The sequence below is a fragment of the Chaetodon trifascialis genome, chromosome 1, assembly GCF_039877785.1.
Source record: "Chaetodon trifascialis isolate fChaTrf1 chromosome 1, fChaTrf1.hap1, whole genome shotgun sequence".
Taxonomy (NCBI): Eukaryota; Metazoa; Chordata; class Actinopteri; order Chaetodontiformes; family Chaetodontidae; genus Chaetodon; species Chaetodon trifascialis.
In genome coordinates this window covers 17,893,652-17,913,531 of record NC_092056.1, presented here as the reverse complement: position 1 = coordinate 17,913,531, position 19,880 = coordinate 17,893,652, and the positions used below count along the sequence as shown (strand labels likewise).

Genomic DNA, 19,880 nt, shown 5'->3' with positions numbered 1-19,880 from the left:
TGCCCTCAAACTGAACTGAATCCTGATGCAGTGTCCCTGAATGAGAGCCGCTTTATTTTCCACAGGCCTCTGCTGTTCCACTGCTGCTTACACTCTCCTTTATTTTATTTTTTTTATTTCCTCTGTTTTATTCTGTCTGTGCCCTGGGTGTGTTATAGGGATGTCATGCAGGGGCAAAAGAGAAGGGATGGAGGAAGAGGGAGACAGAAAGAGGTAGCTGGGTTACACCATGTGACCTCGCCAGCTGTTGCTGTACGCTGGTGGGAGAACCAGAGAGGGAGGTGAGGGCCAGGAACAGGGGAGAATGAGGCAGGGAGGGGTGGGGAGCACACAATGTGACTGGTGACAATCCCTTGTTCTGCAGAGAGAGCGAGGGAGAGGGAGGCAGCAGGGGATGAACACGCACACGCTCAAGCAGAGATGTGAAGGGGGGCTCACACACACCTCTCCTGATTCAGCGGAACAGATTTATTCGTCACTTCTCCCTGCAGCCTCACGCAGCGAGCCTGCTGCAAAACAACACAATCCCAAAGCCAGCAGCACCTGCCCGCCTGTCCGTCTGCGCAGATTAACGGCTCTGTTACAACCGGGACTGCGTGCTGACTGGCGTCCACTGCAGCCGAGGGACGGAGGGGGGGACGACAGGCTGGGAGCCAGCGGAAAGACGAGCAGCGAATGTGAATGATGGGGAAAGTAAAGAGCGACGACTGCATTGAGGACGGGCCAATGGATGAACTGCGGGACAAATAGATAAGCAGGAGGAGAAGAAGAAAGAGCTCTGTTTCTGTTTCTACCTTTGGACCTCCTGCAGGGAGATGTTCATCATTATGGGATAGATGCACGGGTCTGCCCATTGCCATGGATACCAGCACGCGAAAATTCACAGTGAGGAGATGGTTTTCTATCTACCTGAAGAACAAGGCGGCGAGGAACAAGAGCAGCGCGGGCTTCTGTCAGCTGGAGGTTAGTCAGGCTGTTTATGCAGGAGCTGCACAAACTTACATCCACTGAGGAGTGTGTGTGTGTGTGTGTGTGTGTGTGCGCGCGCGCGCAGTTGCAACATGTGTGTTTATATGAATATTAAGGCCCCAAGACAAAAACAAACACAGCAGCCGTTTCTTATCAACAGCAGATGTGTGTGTACGCGCGTGCGCGCACATGGGAATGGGTGTGGGAAGAATGTGCGTTATTTGGTTTGTTGTGGTCACTGCAGCATCGTTACAGCTGTTGCTCTGCCTGACTGTCAGGAATCCAGAAAATACGGTGGCAGAGAGACACTGTGTTTTGACAGACAGAGAGAGAGACAGAGAGGGGCTACATGGAAATACAATCTAACAGACAGAGACGCTAACAGGCAAACAGGCAGGCAGGCTGATAAATGGACGCAGACAGATTGATTCAGTGGACGGCCACAGCGGTGGAGGTCTATTTATAGCCCACACAAACCAAGCAGCGGGAGGAGAGGGGCAGCATGCCGTTTGCTGCACGTCTACCTGTATGTTTGAGATATAAATAGAAAGCAGACTCCCCCTCTGCTCCTCTGCTCTTTGTTGTTGTGACTGCTGATGAATCGACTTGACAAGCTGTTACCTGTTCGTGTGATTGTTCGTCTCTCTGGCTGGTAAATGTCTGCTTGTGTTTGATCGCCTGTTCGGGTGACTGTCTGAAACGTGACGCTCCATGTGGGGGAGTCCCCCCTTCCACTTCCCTCTCCTTTACTGCAAGGCCTGAGTCAGGTCAGCTACAGATCAGCATCCCAGAAGTGGGTGCTGAGCCCTTGAACCTGTTCTCCTCTGGTTGATGGATGCCACTCCGGCTGCCCTCTTTAATGAATACAACAGCAATGCATCACATCACATCAGGCACGGTACACTTCAAGCCACACCCCAATCAGTGACATCACAGCAGGTGTTTGCTGATGAAAAACTGCATGATCCCAGCTTTGAGTAGTTTAGTCTGCAAAGAGCTTATCACCTTTACATTCAAAGCACAAACCCTACCTCACATGCTCAGTGCTTAGGTTAAAGCCAGCTCATAATTTGATAAAGGTCCACATGCTAGAATTTGAGCCTCAACATATTTTGTGCATGTGCACAAACTCTGAGTCAAAGCAAGTGCAAAATATTTCGAGAGAAATGCCTTGACATGACTGACTGTATTATGTGGGGTGTGGATCTCTGCACTGCTGCTCTGCTGTCATGTCAGCTGCTGATGTGCTGTCAGGTCTGTTTCACTGAGGGAGAAGTGTGCAGCTCTGCCTGGTTCTGCACGTCCTTTAGGATCTAGACTGCAAAGAAAGAAAATCTCTATCTTAGTCCATTATTGAATCCCAAAAGGAATCACCAACAGGGTGAGATCATGGCCCTTGTTTCCAGTGTGAATTCATGTATATTCATGTATATTATATCTGAAATTTCCTCACTGCGGGACTAATAAAAGTATATCTTAAATCTACAAGATTTCAAGAATCAAGCTTCATTTTCTTGGTACAAGTGCATCGATCTAGAGATTCTGGCTGTAAAGTTCTCCAGAATTCCTGATACATGGGAAGCTGCTCTGGAATTGTCCCTCCCATTGGCAGATTTTCTTCAAAGTAAATGTTTAAGGCTGAGTTTGAGACCGATACTTTGCTGAGCTGCATGCTTTTGATCGGGGAAACTGCTACAGGAAAACAAATGTGCTGTGTTTTTCAGAGACTCAGGAACACTCTCACTGCAGAGATAGCATCAAATAACTTCCCGTCTTAGCAGAAACAGACTGAAGTGACACTTTGATTATTTGGTCGAGTTTTAGAAATGACTCTGCTTCCAAACAGAGGGATTGATCTCATGCCCTTATGGAAACACTGTATCTTGTACTGATTTAACGACAGCCAACTTTGTCAAATCTGTAAAACCCAAATAGACCAGAAAGTAAGTTTAGAGAAATAAACTTGTTAGTAATTCATAAAGTCTAAAACTTAAGTTGTACATTCAAACAAACAGATCAAACCAGTGTGCGCATGGATAAAACAGTATTAACCCTAAATTCACTGCTATTCTTAAACCATTTCTCCCTGACAAACAGAAACCTCAGGACTAAACACAACAGTATACTAAAAATGAAGCTTGCATATGAGAGATAAGATGAAAGCCACCAAAAGAAACTACAATTTACGAGCTGACTCCTGTTGGCATTACGCTTGATTTAAAGTAGGGTGTAAAGGTCGTAACTTCTGAGTGACTTCACAGAATTACAGTATACTGTCACACTGACCAAGCTCATTCTTGCCTCAGGTTGGTGGTTGATCATTTGCTTCACTGAGCAGACTGAATAGGCTGCAAAAGGCAGCTTAAACTACGCATCACTGCCAGCAACCCACCCCATACCTTCCCAGCAATAACATAATGGCTCATAAATAACCAGCTGTCTGCATGTGTGTATTCGTGGGAGTGATTTGTGCTATTTTTGGGATTTGATTTATCGATGTGGATGTTACATTATTTCATAACTGCTGGGATGGAATTCATCACCTTTGAGACAGATGTTACCACCCTATCTCCTCAATTTTTCTGAGCTTTTCTACTTCTGTCTCTCTTTCCTCAGGATGACAGTATCCTTAAGGAGATTGACATCAGCCACCATGTTAAAGAGGGTTGTGAGAAGGCAGACCCGTCTCAGTTCCAGCTGCTCAAAGTGCTGGGACAGGGCTCGTATGGAAAGGTACATGAATGAAATGTGGAAATCCATTCCTTTATGTGCCACGCTTCTTTGCATGGGAGTACTGTCAGCTAAAACAGGAAAGAGCCTTCTTCAAAAGCGCAGCCATGAAATCTGAAGTGTGCTATGGCCTAAAATATCATTGTACGCAGTTACAATAGATTTCCCTGAAACGAACCAAGGGGCCTATCCCAAAGAACAGCACCGCACCAGAAGTGCACAAAAGTATATGGAACAGGGTGTCCACGTACTTTTGGCCATCATTTGCCTTTGATAAGCCGTCCATTTTCAATTATTTCTTGATTACCAGTATGACATCTTGTGCCACAAATGACTAAATGCACTTAAATCAATAAGGGCCTACTGAACTAACATCTGCATGAGGCAGACATGGAACCACAGCAGATGTTGATGGGTGGATTTTTTTTTTTTTTTTTGCAAATCCTCAGTGTGGCCTATTTACGATGTTTACATAGCTAGCTATACACCACTTTATTAGCATTTGGCAACCTCATGTAAGTCATAGCTCTTGTCTCTCTCACAATGAAACAGCATTTATGTGAGTCTTCTATGAAAAGTGATAATAACAAGCACTTACTTCAGCTTGGTAGCCAACAAACTGCGTTTGAGAGTGGGTGGAAGTTAGCGTTTGAGGAAAAAACAAAGCGTTGTGGTCTTAAAAACAGGTATTAGTGTCCTACTTGGTGTCCTACTCACTGATATGGCTTCTTCCATTAGCAACAGTATTCAAATCCTCAGTTTAAGTAAAAATAGCAACACTACAGTGTGAAAATACTTCACTACAAGTAAAAGTCCTGTACTTAAAACCTTACTCTAGTAAAGGTATGTAGGTATTATCAATAAAATGCACTTAAAGTATCAACAGTATTTGTGCAATAAAGTGGTCCCTGTCAGTGTTTTCACACGATGAGGTGATGGTGATCATTCCAGGTGTTTCTGGTGAGGAAGATCAGAGGAGTGGACAGAGGACAGCTGTATGCCATGAAGGTCCTGAAGAAAGCCACACTGAAAGGTAACAAATGAAAGGCTGACATGTGGGATGCAGTAAAACTACTAATGCTTTGACATACAGTGTCTGCCCAGTGGTCTTAATGGTTTCATTAATTATTTTTTGTCTTTATTAATGTTATTTCAAATATATTCCTGTAGAGGCACAACTGGCTCATGCACCCATTTTGGAGACACAAGAGGAATTAAATTTGAAATTAAAAGAAAACTTGTATATGATGTTGGGAGGCAAATTTAAAGATATAAAAAATTCTAAAACAAAAAACAGTGTCTGTAGAGGATGTTGTGTTTATCCAGAAATAGAGTAAAGGACTGAGTCACATCGCGCTGCAGAAACAACCTTCTTCTTTATTGGCTGCTGAGTGATTGTTTGTTAAGAGCAATATTGGCCATGCACAGAACTGACAGGAGATGTTTGAATGTCAGAGGCCTCAGAGTGGCCTACATTCAGGAGGATTTGGGGTAAAAGAGGTTAGTTTGTACTTGTGATGCAGATAAACTGTTTTGAATGGAATGGGATTATTGTAAACGAGGATGCACTGTAAAAGCAGGCTGAGATGTCATGTGCTGATTTAGTGTCTTTGTACAAGCCTTAATCCTCTTAACCTGCGCCCCTGCAATTGAAATAGTTATGTTCTCATACTGTCAAGGAGACAGATGTTGCAATAACACTGTTATTGTAGTTTCCACTGCACTGTAGACCCGCAGCACTGTGGCATTTTTCAATTAAGTCAATGCAACTTTATCCGACAGACAACCTCCTTGTGGTATAAGAGCAGACAGGAAGAACTGAATATTGCGTTTTTAAACAAATTCCTCTTGCTCCACAATCTCCTTCTCAGTTCGGGATCGTGTGCGGTCGAAGATGGAAAGAGACATTCTGGCAGAAGTGAACCATCCGTTTATCGTTAAACTGCACTATGGTAAGTCTGATCTGTCTCTCTGAAATCTCTGTCTTTCAATATATATAATGAAGCAGATCTTTCTTGACAAGAGAAAAGCAGAAATGGAGGTTTAGATATGCTTTCAATGCCCAACCCGGCAAATGAATTGCTTCATTACATGTAGGTGATGATGAGAGGCTTTTATTGATGCTGGTTGTGTCGCTGCATGTTCACAATATACACCTTTTCCACTTTAAATACATGTTCAATAGCACCTCAGTATTTGTTATATAACTTGTGTGTGTGTGTGTGTGTGTGTGTGTGTGTGTGTGTGTGTGTGTGTGTGTGTGTGTGTGTGTGTAGCCTTTCAGACAGAAGGAAAGCTCTATCTGATCCTAGACTTCCTCCGAGGAGGAGACCTTTTCACTCGTCTGTCAAAGGAGGTAGGTTTGCTCTTTATAAGAATCACAAGCTTTTCAAGGTTTGTTACCGCTTTCGTAACGCTGATGCAGAATCACCAGGAATGAACGTACCTGCTGTCACTGTCCTTGTGAATGCTGCGTTGATGTGACCCTCGCCTCTGTTGCTTTCATGCTTAATGAATGCGTCATCAGCAAACACAAAGTGTGATAAATGCAGTTTTATTTTATTTCGTCCATTAAGACTCAAAAGTCTACATCAATCTGTGCCTGAAAATGTAAACACACACACTGTGTTGTACTGCAAATTTTGAAACTTTTCAGTAAGAATAGCTTTCTTTGCTGTAATAAGAAGCATGAAAAACAGTCCCAGAGAGATCCATAATGACACTTCATGACTATTGAGAGTTGGATGCCAACATGAGCCCACATAAATGTATTTATTATTGTTATTTTCTTTCTTCTCTTTTTATTCTTGTTTTTTAGTGATTTATTCCTCAGTACCTCTGCATGTCTTCATCTCTTCCAGGTAATGTTTACAGAGGAGGATGTGAAGTTTTACCTGGCAGAGTTGGCCCTGGCCTTGGACCATCTGCACAGCCTAGGCATCATCTACAGGGACCTCAAACCTGAAAAGTACTATTTGATAATGGCTCTCTTTTTGTATCCCCTTATTTTACAGAACAATCATTAAAGCAGATTATAATGTTCATTTTTCCCAACAGCATTCTTCTGGATGAAGAGGGACACATTAAGATAACTGGTCAGTGCATCCAACGATCTGACTTTCTTTCTGTTCATCTTTTACTTAACGTCGGCCTTCCTGTTGACCTTGTTCCACCTTCTCTCTCTGACTCTCGGTTTCAGACTTTGGGCTGAGTAAGGAGGCCATCGACCATGATAAGAGAGCGTATTCCTTCTGTGGAACGATAGAGTACATGGCTCCAGAGGTCGTAAACAGGAGAGGGCACACGCAGAGTGCTGACTGGTGGTCTTTTGGGGTTCTTATGGTGAGTGTTGTTAAAGCAGTCTTCTACTTTTTTCTTCTTTTTTTTTACTGACTTGCAAATTTTGTCTGATCATACTATCAGAAACAGCAGGCATGAATTTACTGCATCTCATGAGCCAAAAACTCAGCTCTTGGATGATGTGCCAGTGCACTGGTTTCTTAATTTGGCTTTCTTTTGGCAGTAAAGCTGCTTAATTACCGTATCTGGCAGATTATGTCCCATCACTTTCAGTAATCGTGCATCTGTTGGATTCTGCTTGTTTTGTTAGGCATGTGGCTTATTTTACTAATACTGAAAAGGAGGTTAACACTCACTGACAGCTTGCAGCTACACCAGGGCACCAGGGAAAAGTGTCTCCCCTGTCTGCCCTTGGCTAGTATTAGGAATATCCAAATATTAAAGCACGCAAACAAACAGCTGAAGGTTTCAAAATACGCCCTCTGGACTACACGGATTTTGTAAAACTAAAGGCAGTTGTGGAAGGAGTCAAGTCAACTTAATCTTATTTTTAAAGTCTGGTAGCTCAAATCATAAACTCACCTCAAGGGACTTTACAATCTGCACAGCAAACAACACCCTCCATTCAGTTTTATAAATAAAAACAGTGTCTACAGGAAAATAATTCTGATTAGATGTAATTTAAAACATTATAATGTCAGGTAGGTAATTACCTTTGAAAATGGTGCTGGAGAGCAGCAGCATGTTAGCAGTTATCCCTTTTTCTTTCATTTGTTTATGTTTTTATATGATTTACTTCTTATGTAATACAAATCTCCAATCTATAACTAATGCTGTTTTTTCTTATCACAAAATATATTGTTGTATGTTATTTTGCATTTGTATAGTCGAACAAACCAATTTCTTTGTACCAGCAATTTATTGGATTCAATTATGACTTGCTGTTAGCTGTATTATTATCTCTACTGGAGTTTTCACTGAGGTTGATTAAGGCGCTGCATGTTTATGTGTGTTGTAGCACTGTGTTAAGTATAGCACATTTTTATAGAAACTTGTTTATTTTATGTTAATAATTAATAAAATACAGTACAGGCCAAGAGTTTGGACTCACCTTCTCATTCAATGCGTTTTCTTTATTTTCATGACTATTTACATTGTAGATTCTCACTGAAGGCATCAAAACTATGAATGAACACGTGGAGTTATGTACTTAACAAAAAAGGTGAAATAACTGAAAACATGTTTTATATTCTAGTTTCTTCAAAATAGCCACCCTTTGCTCTGATTACTGCTTTGCACACTCTTGGCATTCTCTCGATGAGCTTCAACAGGTAGTCACCTGAAATGGTTTTCCAACAGTCTTGAAGGAGTTCCCAGAGGTGTTTAGCACTTGTTGGCCCCTTTGCCTTCACTCTGCGGTCCAGCTCACCCCAAACCATCTTTGGGTTCAGGTCCGGTGACTGTGGAGGCCAGGTCATCTGCCGCAGCACTCCATCACTCTCCTTCTTGGTCAAATAGCCCTTACAAAGCCTGGAGGTGTGTTTGAGGTCATTGTCCTGTTGAAAAATAAATGATCGTCCAACTAAACGCAAACCGGATGGGATGGCATGTCGCTGCAGGATGCTGTGGTAGCCATGCTGGTTCAGTGTGCCTTCAATTTTGAATAAATCCCCAACAGTGTCACCAGCAAAACACTCCCACACCATCACACCTCCTCCTCCATGCTTCACAGTGGGACCAGGCATGTGGAATCCATCCGTTCACCTTTTCTGCATCTCACAAAGACATGGCGGTTGGAACCAAAGATCTCAAATTTGGACTCATCAGACCAAAGCACAGATTTCCACTGGTCTAATATCCATTCCTTGTGTTTCTTGGCCCAAACACATCTCTTGTGCTTGTTGCCTCTCCTTAGCAGTGGTTTCCTAGCAGCCTCTTAACAGTTGTTCTAGAGATGGGTCTGCTGCTAGAACTCTGTGTGGCACTCATCTGGTCTCTGATCTGAGCTGCTGTTAACTTGCGATTTCTGAGGCTGGTGACTCGGATGAACTTATCCTCAGAAGCAGAGGTGACTCTTGGTCTTCCTTTCCTGGGTCGGTCCTCATGTGTGCCAGTTTCGTTGTAGCGCTTGATGGTTTTTGCGACTCCACTTGGGGACACATTTAAAGTTTTTGCAATTTTCCGGACTGACTGACCTTCATTTCTTAAAGTAATGATGGCCACTCGTTTTTCTTTAGTTAGCTGATTGGTTCTTGCCATAATATGAATTTTAACAGTTGTCCAATAGGGCTGTCGGCTGTGTATTAACCTGACTTCTGCACAACACAACTGATGGTCCCAACCCCATTGATAAAGCAAGAAATTCCACTAATTAACCCTGATAAGGCACACCTGTGAAGTGAAAACCATTTCAGGTGACTACCTCTTGAAGCTCATCGAGAGAATGCCAAGAGTGTGCAAAGTAATCAGAGCAAAGGGTGGCTATTTTGAAGAAACTAGAATATAAAACATGTTTTCAGTTATTTCACCTTTTTTGTTAAGTACATAACTCCACGTGTTCATTCATAGTTTTGATGCCTTCAGTGAGAATCTACAATGAAAATAGTCATGAAAATGAAGAAAACCATTGAATGAGAAGGTGTGTCCAAACTTTTGGCCTGTACTGTACGTCCACAAGACAACACACAGGCTGATGGTGTGATGGAGCACATTCAATAGTGCACTCACTTTAACAAAACATTAAGGCACAGCTTTGCCATTTAAGCTTCCAACATCAGCGCCATCAAGTCAAAGAAAGTCTTGGTGAAATGCAGGAAAAGTCAAATAACTAATGTCACACTGAGCAGAAAGGCTCAGAATAATCCACCTCTACATCACCTCTCACTGCTCAGCTGTCGTGTGCTCTGACTGCTGCTGTCATCTGTTTTCCAGTTTGAGATGCTGACAGGATCGTTACCATTTCAAGGAAAAGATCGGAAGGAAACAATGGCGCTTATTCTAAAGTGAGAAGCATTTAAACTGCTATCATTTATTGTTGTTCCTCCTGAAGCCTTTGATTATTAACAATTGTTTCATATGGTTCATAGTGTGTTCTTCTTAGCTTCTATATTCATGTGACAGTGTTTTTTTTTTGCTCACACAGGATGTTTTATTGCATTTAGGTCATACTTCCTCAGAGTTTGTGATCTACTTCCACCTTTGCAGCCATGTCTTTGTTCAAGTACTTTTAATAATAATTTTTCAGGATGTGGTTCATTCAAGATAAACTGCTTTTATGAACCTTTACTTAGCAGTCTTAGGTATGCCCTTTCATACCTAAATAAACAGTTATTTTGAAGAAAGCAGAGTCCAAAACTTAAAACCATGTTAAAATGTCACAGCATTATATCATAGAAACATGACACACACCAAGGGTTGCTCACTGGAAGCAGACCTTATATCACAGCTTTACCGAACATCTGAGCGTGCGTAAACCTGTTTCTCATCTTGTCTGCACAGGGCCAAGCTGGGAATGCCGCAGTTCCTCAGTCCTGAAGTGCAGAGTTTATTAAGAGCCCTCTTCAAGAGGAACCCTGCCAATCGACTAGGTACTTTATAGGTGAACCTTGGAAACTGACATGCAGAATCAGAATCAGAATCAGAATTCCTCTATTGATTCCCAAGGGGAAATTGTTTTTGTTGCAGGTGCTCCTCACAAGAATAGAATTGGAATAAAATTAGAAAAGAAAAGAAAAGAAAAGAAAAGAAAAGAAAAGAAAAGAAAAGAAAAGAAAAGAAAAGAAAAGAAAAAAGAAAATACAATACACAAAACAAAATATAAAAAACTAAATATTTATACTGAGAATATATATATAAAACAAAACATCCAACAAAATATAAATGAAATATATATATACTGAGAAAAAATAAACAGCGTGTAGGTGTTTTCAGAATAATGGCTGCTCGTCTACATGTTTGTGCTGCTTTGTATTACCAGTTATGAGGGCTGTTCTTACCTGGAGGGATTCAAAATGTAAGGGACACTGAGGCTACAGATGAAAGCAACAAACTAGATTAAATCATCATTTTGCACAGCAGTTGAGTCAGTTAACATTCAGACCTGGGGTGCTAATGCCATTAAACCTCATCCTGATGACAGCTGCCATCATGCCAGTAATGTTACATGATGTGTCACAAAGCAGCCAAACCATTATGGAGATCCACTAAAAGTTTGGCAAATCACATTTTGCAGACTTAGTATAAAGTGACTGACTGTATATACTGTATGTTTAGGTGTTTTTGGTATGTCGTCTGTTTGCCTGCTGGATGTGAACAATGTCTCAATCTGTGTGACTGATCAGGTGCAGGACCAGATGGAGTGGAGGAAATAAAAAGACATCGCTTCTTTGCATCTATAGACTGGAATGTAAGTGCAGTTTATGAAGGATACTCTGTAGTGCATGTCATTTTAAATTAGTTTTTTTAGGGAAGGACACAATTTACAAGGGTACTGACTTGTATCATACACTTGTATACTCATTGGCATTATGCACATGCTGTATACAGTATAATGAGAAAAGTATCAACAAAGTAGTTTGTAAGTGTGTCAGCCACAGCTGTGGAAGAGATCTGTAAGTAAATATCCTATCGCCTGTGCCAACACCGGCACCCAGTTGCTCATGCAGAACATCCTGTATGTGAGTGATATGTTTAAAGTTGTCATGTAAGGGTGTTGACAAAAAATCTTTTTTTTTTTCCCCGACCCATGTGACAAACCTGCTGTTTTCCCTGAGACTGCACTTCTGATATTCAGATTAGTGGCCTGGGTTGAACTTGAAAACATTTATTTCAAAAACAGTGAATCTGGATCACACTGTGGTGACTGTAGTTGGTGTATCCTGTTATCTAAACCCTGCAGCTGTTCATCCACTTCCTCAAGAGCTGCCCGTAATCATGAATCATTGAACATCTTTAGTATGAGATTTTGCTCAGTGGTAAAATCCTGAACTTCCCTTTCTGCCTGTCCTGCCCAGCTTTACTGTAATTAATCCTCCTGCCTATACCAGCCTTTCTCACAGAAACTTTGCCTGTGTGCAAATTTTCTGGCTCCACACATTACCTGTGCTATCGTAATCTAACCATGACATCCACTCCTCCTTTTAACTGTAAGCGCTCTTTCACAAAGCTTCTCTTTAAGCAGCCTGTCACACTTCACTGAATCATGCTCTGAAACTCCATTTGTTTAACTTGAAAGCTATTCTTGCAGCCCCTGGGTCATATGTGAGTAACAGTCATGCTGCAGAGGCCTTCCAATTCATACCCTAACAAGAGCAGCTAAAAGCAAATCACTTATGTAACGACTGTATGTGCTTTCAGGAAGTACATTACAGGAAATTCAGATGGGCAGATTTCACGTTCGTGGGCCTTGAGGGAGTGAGGAGGACCAGCTTTATTAAACTTTAAACCAGAAAGACTGTTGGCTTTGGTAGCATTAGAGAGGTTTTGCTCCCAATCCCTAATTTATTGTTTTATTGACTGCACAGCAAAATCTCTCAAAGCACCCATGGCCACACTGTTGCACCCATTCCTCTTTATCAGAGATGTTCGGAAGGCTTGTGACACTTGTTTATCCGCTGTTGTGAGTAGTGACGCTTTCGTTTCTAACAAAATCCACTATTATCTGCTTTGCATGCCCACTAATCTCTGCCCTCGCCACTGGCTCTCACTGTTACTCCTCACTACATTACTACCTACTCGCCCCTGCCAAACACCACATTTTCCTATTTACAGATGGCATTGCTGGCTTGGTGCGACAAGCTATCAATAAGAGGCTTACGTTCTCCTCCACACTATGCTAATTAAATCACTGGGCTGTATCAGGCAGAACTGTTCTGCTGCTCTCCATCAGAATCTTGTTGGTCCTTTTCTCTGTGATCCTCCCATTTATCATTAATGTCTTGATTTTTGAGGCTTCTCTCTCAGAACGACACTGACAAAAATCTGCATCTGCATTCTCAGCGGCTGTGCATTGCAAAGAATGTGCACTGCAAATTAAGCATGTAGGAGTGCTTATTTATTAGTCTCACCATAAAAAAAATAAATCTTTTTTTTCCCAATGCTGGTGGCCTCTGATACAGTTATTTAACATGAAAACCCTGCCATACTGTTCACTGCAGGCAATGGGGACACCTGCAGGCCATACTCAGGATTGCACTTAAGTAAATAAGAATGAAGTCTGTGCGTACTCTGAGGGCTAATAATGGACCTACAGGAGTTTTCAGCTCACATCACTTAACAGTGCATGTCATATAGTTATATCACTGCTGATGACTGATTTTTCATTATCCATGAGCTGATAATGACATTTGGATAATGACAGTCTTCATTTTATGATCTTCTTTTCTAATGTGTGAAGTTACATTTTAAGACCAGCCTCTGTCATTGCTGCAAATGCTTCCATTTCAATCTTTATGACAGGATTCGTTTGACATGAACGTTTCATTTGACTGTGGAAGCCAACCCAGGTCTCACTGTTCACTCTGGATCCAGTGACTATTACAAACAGCTATTCAAAGGAAACGAAGCAAAGTTTTGTTGACACTCAAAACACTGTTCACTAGCTGACTCTAAGCATGACTTTTATATTATATTGTGTTGTGAATTTACATCAGATCGTGTGTCATTTTGTGGTTCACTAGCTGTGATCATTGTTGCTGTTTTTCTATAGAAGCTGTACAGAAAGGAAATGAGGCCTCCGTTCAAACCCACAGTTGGAAGACCTGAGGACACTTTCCATTTTGACCCTGAGTTCACCTCCAGAACACCCACAGGTAACAAAAACACCCAAAACACGCACGCACGCACGCACGCACGCACGCACGCACGCACGCATGGTGACAGATTAACAAATGTTTTCTTCATTCTGTTTTTATTACTATTTGTTCAATCATTTCACGTTCATTAATTCTATTGTCTTTATTTGATTTTGTGTTCATGTCTTTGACCTTCTTATCATTAGTAAAGCACTTGCAAAGCAACCTTGTTAAGAAAAGTGCAATATGAATAAAGTATATTGTTATTATTATGTGTTCGTAGATAAAATAAGTTGAGTGCATTAACAGATAAAATGTGTGTCGTGGTTGTTACAGTTGATGATGCATTTGGACTCGATGAGTTATATTAGTATCATTTTGCATGTCCTCGCCTCTCCAGACTCTCCCGGCATCCCTCCCAGCGCAAACACACACCAGTTGTTTCGCGGTTTCAGCTTTGTTGCAACAAATCAAAATCATGAGCCCAGCGCTGCAACGGTGGCACCTTCTCGTCAGGAGGTGAACAACATCAACCCCATAGCACAGGTACTCCTGTCTTTATGAAAACACCTCAACGTCTGATTAAACAATATACTCACACGCTGATTGGGGAACAAAGTAAGTGTGTGAATAAATCACTGAGTTGCTCCATTTTATGAGTTAACTGATAGATGAACAGAGGGAATAATTAAGAAACTGGTTATTTAATGATGCTGACCTTTCTCGAAATAACCCCCATAAATCACAGTCAGCTGTATTACTGCAGCAAGCGCCTGCTGGACAAAGCCATTATTCTCTCACCTAATACAAGACTACACATTTGATTATGTCAGATATGAGAATGTGTGTGTGTGTGTGTGTGTGTGTGTGTGTGTGTGTGTGTGTGTGTGTGTGTGTGTGTGTGTGTGTGTATGTGTGTGTGTGTGTGTGTGTGTGTGTGTGTGTGTGTGTGTGTGCGTGTGTGTGCCTGTGTGTGTGTGTGTGTCTGACTGCTTGTGTTGTCTGCAGCATCTCCGTGGTGACGTGGCCTTCAGTGATGTTTATGAGCTTAAGGAGGAAGTTGGACAGACAGCAACTTCTGTATGCAGGAGATGTCTGCACAGAGTTACTGCTGTGGAGTATTCAGTCAAGGTAGTGGACATGAAACCTTCACTAGAACGTATGTAGACCATAAAACATATTGACATATTAATATATATATATATATATAAGTATTTTCAAACATATTGAAAAGCATCCTTTTGCATACCAGCAAATCATACTTAGTACATATGTATAAAATGGGTTTGTCCATTTAGAGATTCAGAAGTTGCAGTTGTGTGTCTTTCACAACATTTCCTCTGTGTTTCTTTGTCAGATTATTGAGAGAGCGAGGAAAGATCCATCTGAAGAGATCGAGATTCTCTTAAGATACGGACAGCATCCAAATATTATTACTCTCAAGGACGTAAGTGTAACACACAGAAAGCAAAAAGACAAGAAGAGCTTTGTCAGCATCTTTCTGACAGTTTTTGATTATCCGTGTGTGTGGTTTTACCATTAGGTGTTTGACGACGGCCAGTGTGTGTTCCTGGTTCAGGATTTACTGAGAGGAGACGAGCTGCTGGACAGAGCTCTGGTGGTGCCAAACTTTACAGAGAGGGATGCGTCGGACATCATCTGCATGCTGACCAAGACTGTGGAGTATTTACACTCACAGGGGGTAAGACAGAGGGGCCGGACCCTCAACACAAAACTTCTGGACCTCATCGTATTTAAATTGTACTTGCAACACGCTGCATGCCTGTGTTTGGATTTGAAGGGGGAGATGAAGCACCGAGGCAACTATAATAAAAAAATCAGTTTTTATATGTGTGTTTTAATCTGTGTGTCTTTCCCTTCTCCCAGGTCGTGCATCGGGACCTGAAGCCGAGTAACATTCGCTACTCCGATGATAGCGGACTCCCAGAATGCATCAGGATATGTGATTTTGGTTTTGCCAAACAGCTCAGGGCTGAGAATGGTTTACTGATGACCCCGTGTTACACCGCCACGTTCATGGCTCCTGAGGTACAGTCAGTCAGTAATCACAGGAGGACGTCTCTAATATCTCACCAGCACTTACACAAATTATGGAACGGATATCAAAAATACATTAAAAAATAATTAATCACAGAAACTAATCCCACCACTCCATTGAAATGACTGCTTTGTGCGTGTGTTTGCAGGTTCTGAGGAAGCAGGGTTATGATGCAGCCTGTGACATCTGGAGTCTGGGGATTCTGCTCTACACCATGATAGCTGGGTCAGTTTAAAGCTGGCAGCACTGACAGACTGTAGCAGCACAGCTCAAGTTTCTGCTGTAAACGTATAAACTGCACATCATATCACCATTTTCTGCCAACGCTCCCCACGGTGCCATAAACAGCATGTGTTCTAAATTAACTCCCCTGTTGAACAGTGAAGACAATAAAAGACAGTGTCTGTTACCTGAAGCCTATTGCTTTTTATCTCCTCTACAGCTGGTTTTATTGTCTCTGGATTCTACAATGTCAGGGGTTTTAATTTCTCAACCGTTTTAGATCTTAGGAGGTTCCCTGTGGTCCGACTCATTCTCTGTTACTGTAATTCACCCAGCCTTTGAATTGCTCTCTGTAAAGTTTTCATCTTTATTGGCCAGTTTCAGTCCGTTTGCCAGCAGCTCTGAGGACACAGCGGAGGAAATTCTGGCTCAAATTGGCAGCGGGAAATTCATTATCACAGGAGGCAACTGGGACCTGGTCTCAGAAGCTGCCAAGGTAAAAGATTTTTGGGGCTTGCTTGCTGTGTCTAAGTACATAGACAGTAAATACACTTTTATTGCCTATTTATTATGTCTCCGTATGTTTAACAGGACATTGTGATCAAGATGCTCCATGTGGACCCTCACCAGCGCCTGACTGCCCCCCAGGTACGATGATGAAGGCTATCAGTCGCTCTTCATACTGTTTTGTTGTTGTTGTTTTTTAATAGTTTTTAATGTAGGGTTGACCATTTAAAGTCATTATCAGATATATTACAGATTGCATAGTTTTTATCAGTTTAAACAGAAATACTAAACTGTAGAGGAAATCATTTGACGTGAGCATCACATCATTTCCTTAATATGCATCTTTAAAGTCTGTCTTTGAAAAATACACCCTTAAATCGTTTTTGCTGTGATGCTCTTTAGGTTCTCCGTCACCCCTGGATAGTAGACAGAGACCAGCTCTCTGAGAGAGCTCTCACCAGACAGGATGCACTCACTGTCAAGGTCAGGCCTTTTTGCAAGTGTGTGTATGCAGTGAACATTATCTTATTATCAGAATATCAGGTGAAATGCTTGTTGTTCTCAGACGTTTAGTGTTTCTGAGTCTCTTAGTCGTGTTACATTCTAATTGTAAGAGAACAAAAGTGTAAGTGCTTTATAAAAACAATCATTTTTTTTCAGTTCAGCTCATTTTTTGACCAATGCTGTTCATAGAGTGTGGTCTGTGTGTGTGTGTGTGTGTGTGTGTGTGTGTGTGTGTGTGTGTGTGTGTGTGTGTGTGTGTGTGTGTGTGTGTGTCAGCGTTTCTATTCTATTATTGACTGAACTCTTAAAGAAACTCTTGTTCTTAGCAGATTTCATGTGAGAATCAGTAAAATGTGTTTATCTGTCTGTCCATCAGGTGGCGCTGTCTGCCAGTCATTTATTTCTTTGAACATTGCTCAGCCTGTGTGAACACAATATAATATAGTCTCCTTTTATCCCACCAGGGTGCGCTGTCGGCCACCTACTCTGCGCTGAGGCGCTGTGCTCCTGCTCCAGTCTTGGAGCCCGTTCACTCCTCCAGCCTGGCTCAGCGGCGGGGAATGAAGAAACTGGGGAGTCCTAAAGTTACTTCAGACCCTAAAGAAAAGGAGAAACCTCGACAAGCTGAGTGAAAACAAAACTTAAACCTGGACTGACATCATTTAAAAAGATGTAGTCTTTTAGAGAAGCACACACCTCGTTATGAAGTGCTTATGGGCCTATAAAGTGAATGTAGCAGATCAGAAGAATTCAGTCCAAAGGGACAAAGCCTAATTAATCAGGATCCGCTTCAGTTCACTCAATTCAAAGTGTAAGTTAAGAAAAAAATTGTGCACTTAGTTTGAAAGTTGCCCTTGATTTCAGTTGGATGAAAACACATTTATCTAAATTTTATTCTCAGAAATCATTTCTCACGGTTTGGTTAAGGCTCTAACATCGCAACAAACAGGACTGATCTGAGCGGACCTTTTCTTCGTTTTGGTCACACCACAGTACAGTTAAAGCTGTAGTGCCGTATATACAGACAAATAGCTGCTTGCCTTGATCTTTATGTGCAGTAGCTCCAGCAGCTGAAAGTGAGACAATTTTTTCCGGTCAACAAAAATCAGAAAAAGCAGTACTCAGTGCCACAAACGACATGCCAAATAGTCAGTGTATTTTCCTTTTCATATTCAGCGCGTTCATGTATGTCACCAGGAGTTCGTGGACAGCCACAATAATACTGTTTTCCACAATCACAACTCTAATATCTAATATCAGACATCTGTTTGAATGGGTCACTGTCACTCAGATTACAATATTTTTCCTCCAGCCAGTCTTTTGAATTATGCAGAGTTATGCATGTTAGAAATGTAAATATCCTACCAAAGTGAATTATTGCTTAAGTTAACGATGCCATTGAAGTCTTATTGTTCATAATATGCTTAATAATTTAATGTGCATATTGCTGTCTTCCAGAGTTGCAGCCTTTGACTCTTACTAAAATTTATTGTCAAATGTGTCACAACTGCACTTCCACTGGTGGACCAGTGAGCGAGCTGCGAAGGTGTTTGTGTTCAGCGTAGTTTGCTGTGTTTTTCACGGCATTATTCAAAGTGTTATTCGTCTTAAGAGTAGTCATAGAGGCAGAGAAACCTGGAGAGCATTGTATTGCTCTTTGGTAAATGTCACACTCATAGGAAAACCGCGCAGCTTATACTGCTTTGTATTATCAAGTCTGCATTCAGTGTGAGTTCATCTTTCTGTGTGTGCTCGAGTGTGTCAAGTCGCTGTCAGTAGGCTCCTGTTCGCTGTTATTGTGTGGAAGCCAAAATGTCTAAGAACCACTGTGTCAGAGAATTGTACATACTGTCTATTGCTGCTGCCTTGATTGTATCTAATAATAAGTCGTACAATCACAAATACGAGGTAAGACTGAACAGGGTGTTTTGCAGATGTGAGTAGCGCACTTTGTGTCATACAATTACAGTGTTGTTACCAGTAGGAATGTAGATTACGATGCGCCACAACTAATACACATACTTACCGGTCAGAGGTAAAACAAAACATATTGTGATGTGTAACCAATAAGTACTGTAGCAGAGATACAGTAATTCTGTACATATTGTGTTTGCAGATGCACAGATTGTAAATGTTGTGGTGCATAGCACAACTGTAAGAGGCAGAGCCGGGACTGATGCAAATATGAGTATGCAGATAAGGTTGTAGAAATTGTGCTGTACAACCATAAGATCGGGGTCAAGCTGTAAATATTGTTAACTAATTTAAATTGTACATACTGTCACGCCAAACCACTAGTAAAGAGGTAAGATTGTATATACATAGCATTGTGCAACTATCAACAAGCAGTGAGGCTGTATATAATGTGTTTGCAGATATATTGAGATTGTACATATTATATTGTGTTGTGCATCCATTGCTCAGAGTGTACATACTGTCTATACCTGGCCAATCACTGGAATTATTGGCTAGAATGCCAAAGTTTTACAAATAAAGGAAAAGAACAGAAATAGCACTGAAATGAGTGAAGAGGTTATTTATAAAAGCGCAGGTGTTAAGGTCAAGAACATCAATGATGGCTCTGCATAAGGACAGAGTGACAGTGAGCCAGCGTGGACATTACCAGACCCCTTAAACATGAATCATTCATTCTGTTATTCACGCTTTATTACTTACAGTATTCATCATTACATCTCCTGACAATAGTTACATTTTGCTTCACTTCCTTTGAATGTCAGAGCAAGAACTCAGCGTAAAAGATGTAATCAAGGCTGTTTGAATGCAAGCAAAGAATTAAA

General features: G+C 41.5%; 1 protein-coding gene across 1 annotated transcript; it reads left to right on the top strand.

Annotated features, from left to right (window-relative positions):
• Nucleotides 1-239: 239 nt before the first annotated feature.
• rps6ka2 (ribosomal protein S6 kinase, polypeptide 2) lies at nucleotides 240-19,597 on the top strand. The gene is made up of 22 exons (XM_070958436.1): nucleotides 240-963; nucleotides 3,586-3,702; nucleotides 4,651-4,732; nucleotides 5,571-5,651; nucleotides 5,976-6,055; nucleotides 6,561-6,667; nucleotides 6,757-6,794; nucleotides 6,899-7,041; nucleotides 9,931-10,001; nucleotides 10,498-10,586; nucleotides 11,340-11,404; nucleotides 13,706-13,808; nucleotides 14,191-14,336; nucleotides 14,799-14,921; nucleotides 15,148-15,237; nucleotides 15,334-15,492; nucleotides 15,678-15,839; nucleotides 15,998-16,074; nucleotides 16,450-16,567; nucleotides 16,663-16,719; nucleotides 16,981-17,061; nucleotides 17,547-19,597. The coding sequence occupies exons 1-22, from the start codon at nucleotides 859-861 to the stop codon at nucleotides 17,712-17,714; spliced, it is 2,262 nt and encodes a 753-aa protein (XP_070814537.1). The 5' UTR covers nucleotides 240-858; the 3' UTR covers nucleotides 17,715-19,597.
• The last annotated feature ends 283 nt before the right edge of the window (nucleotides 19,598-19,880 follow it).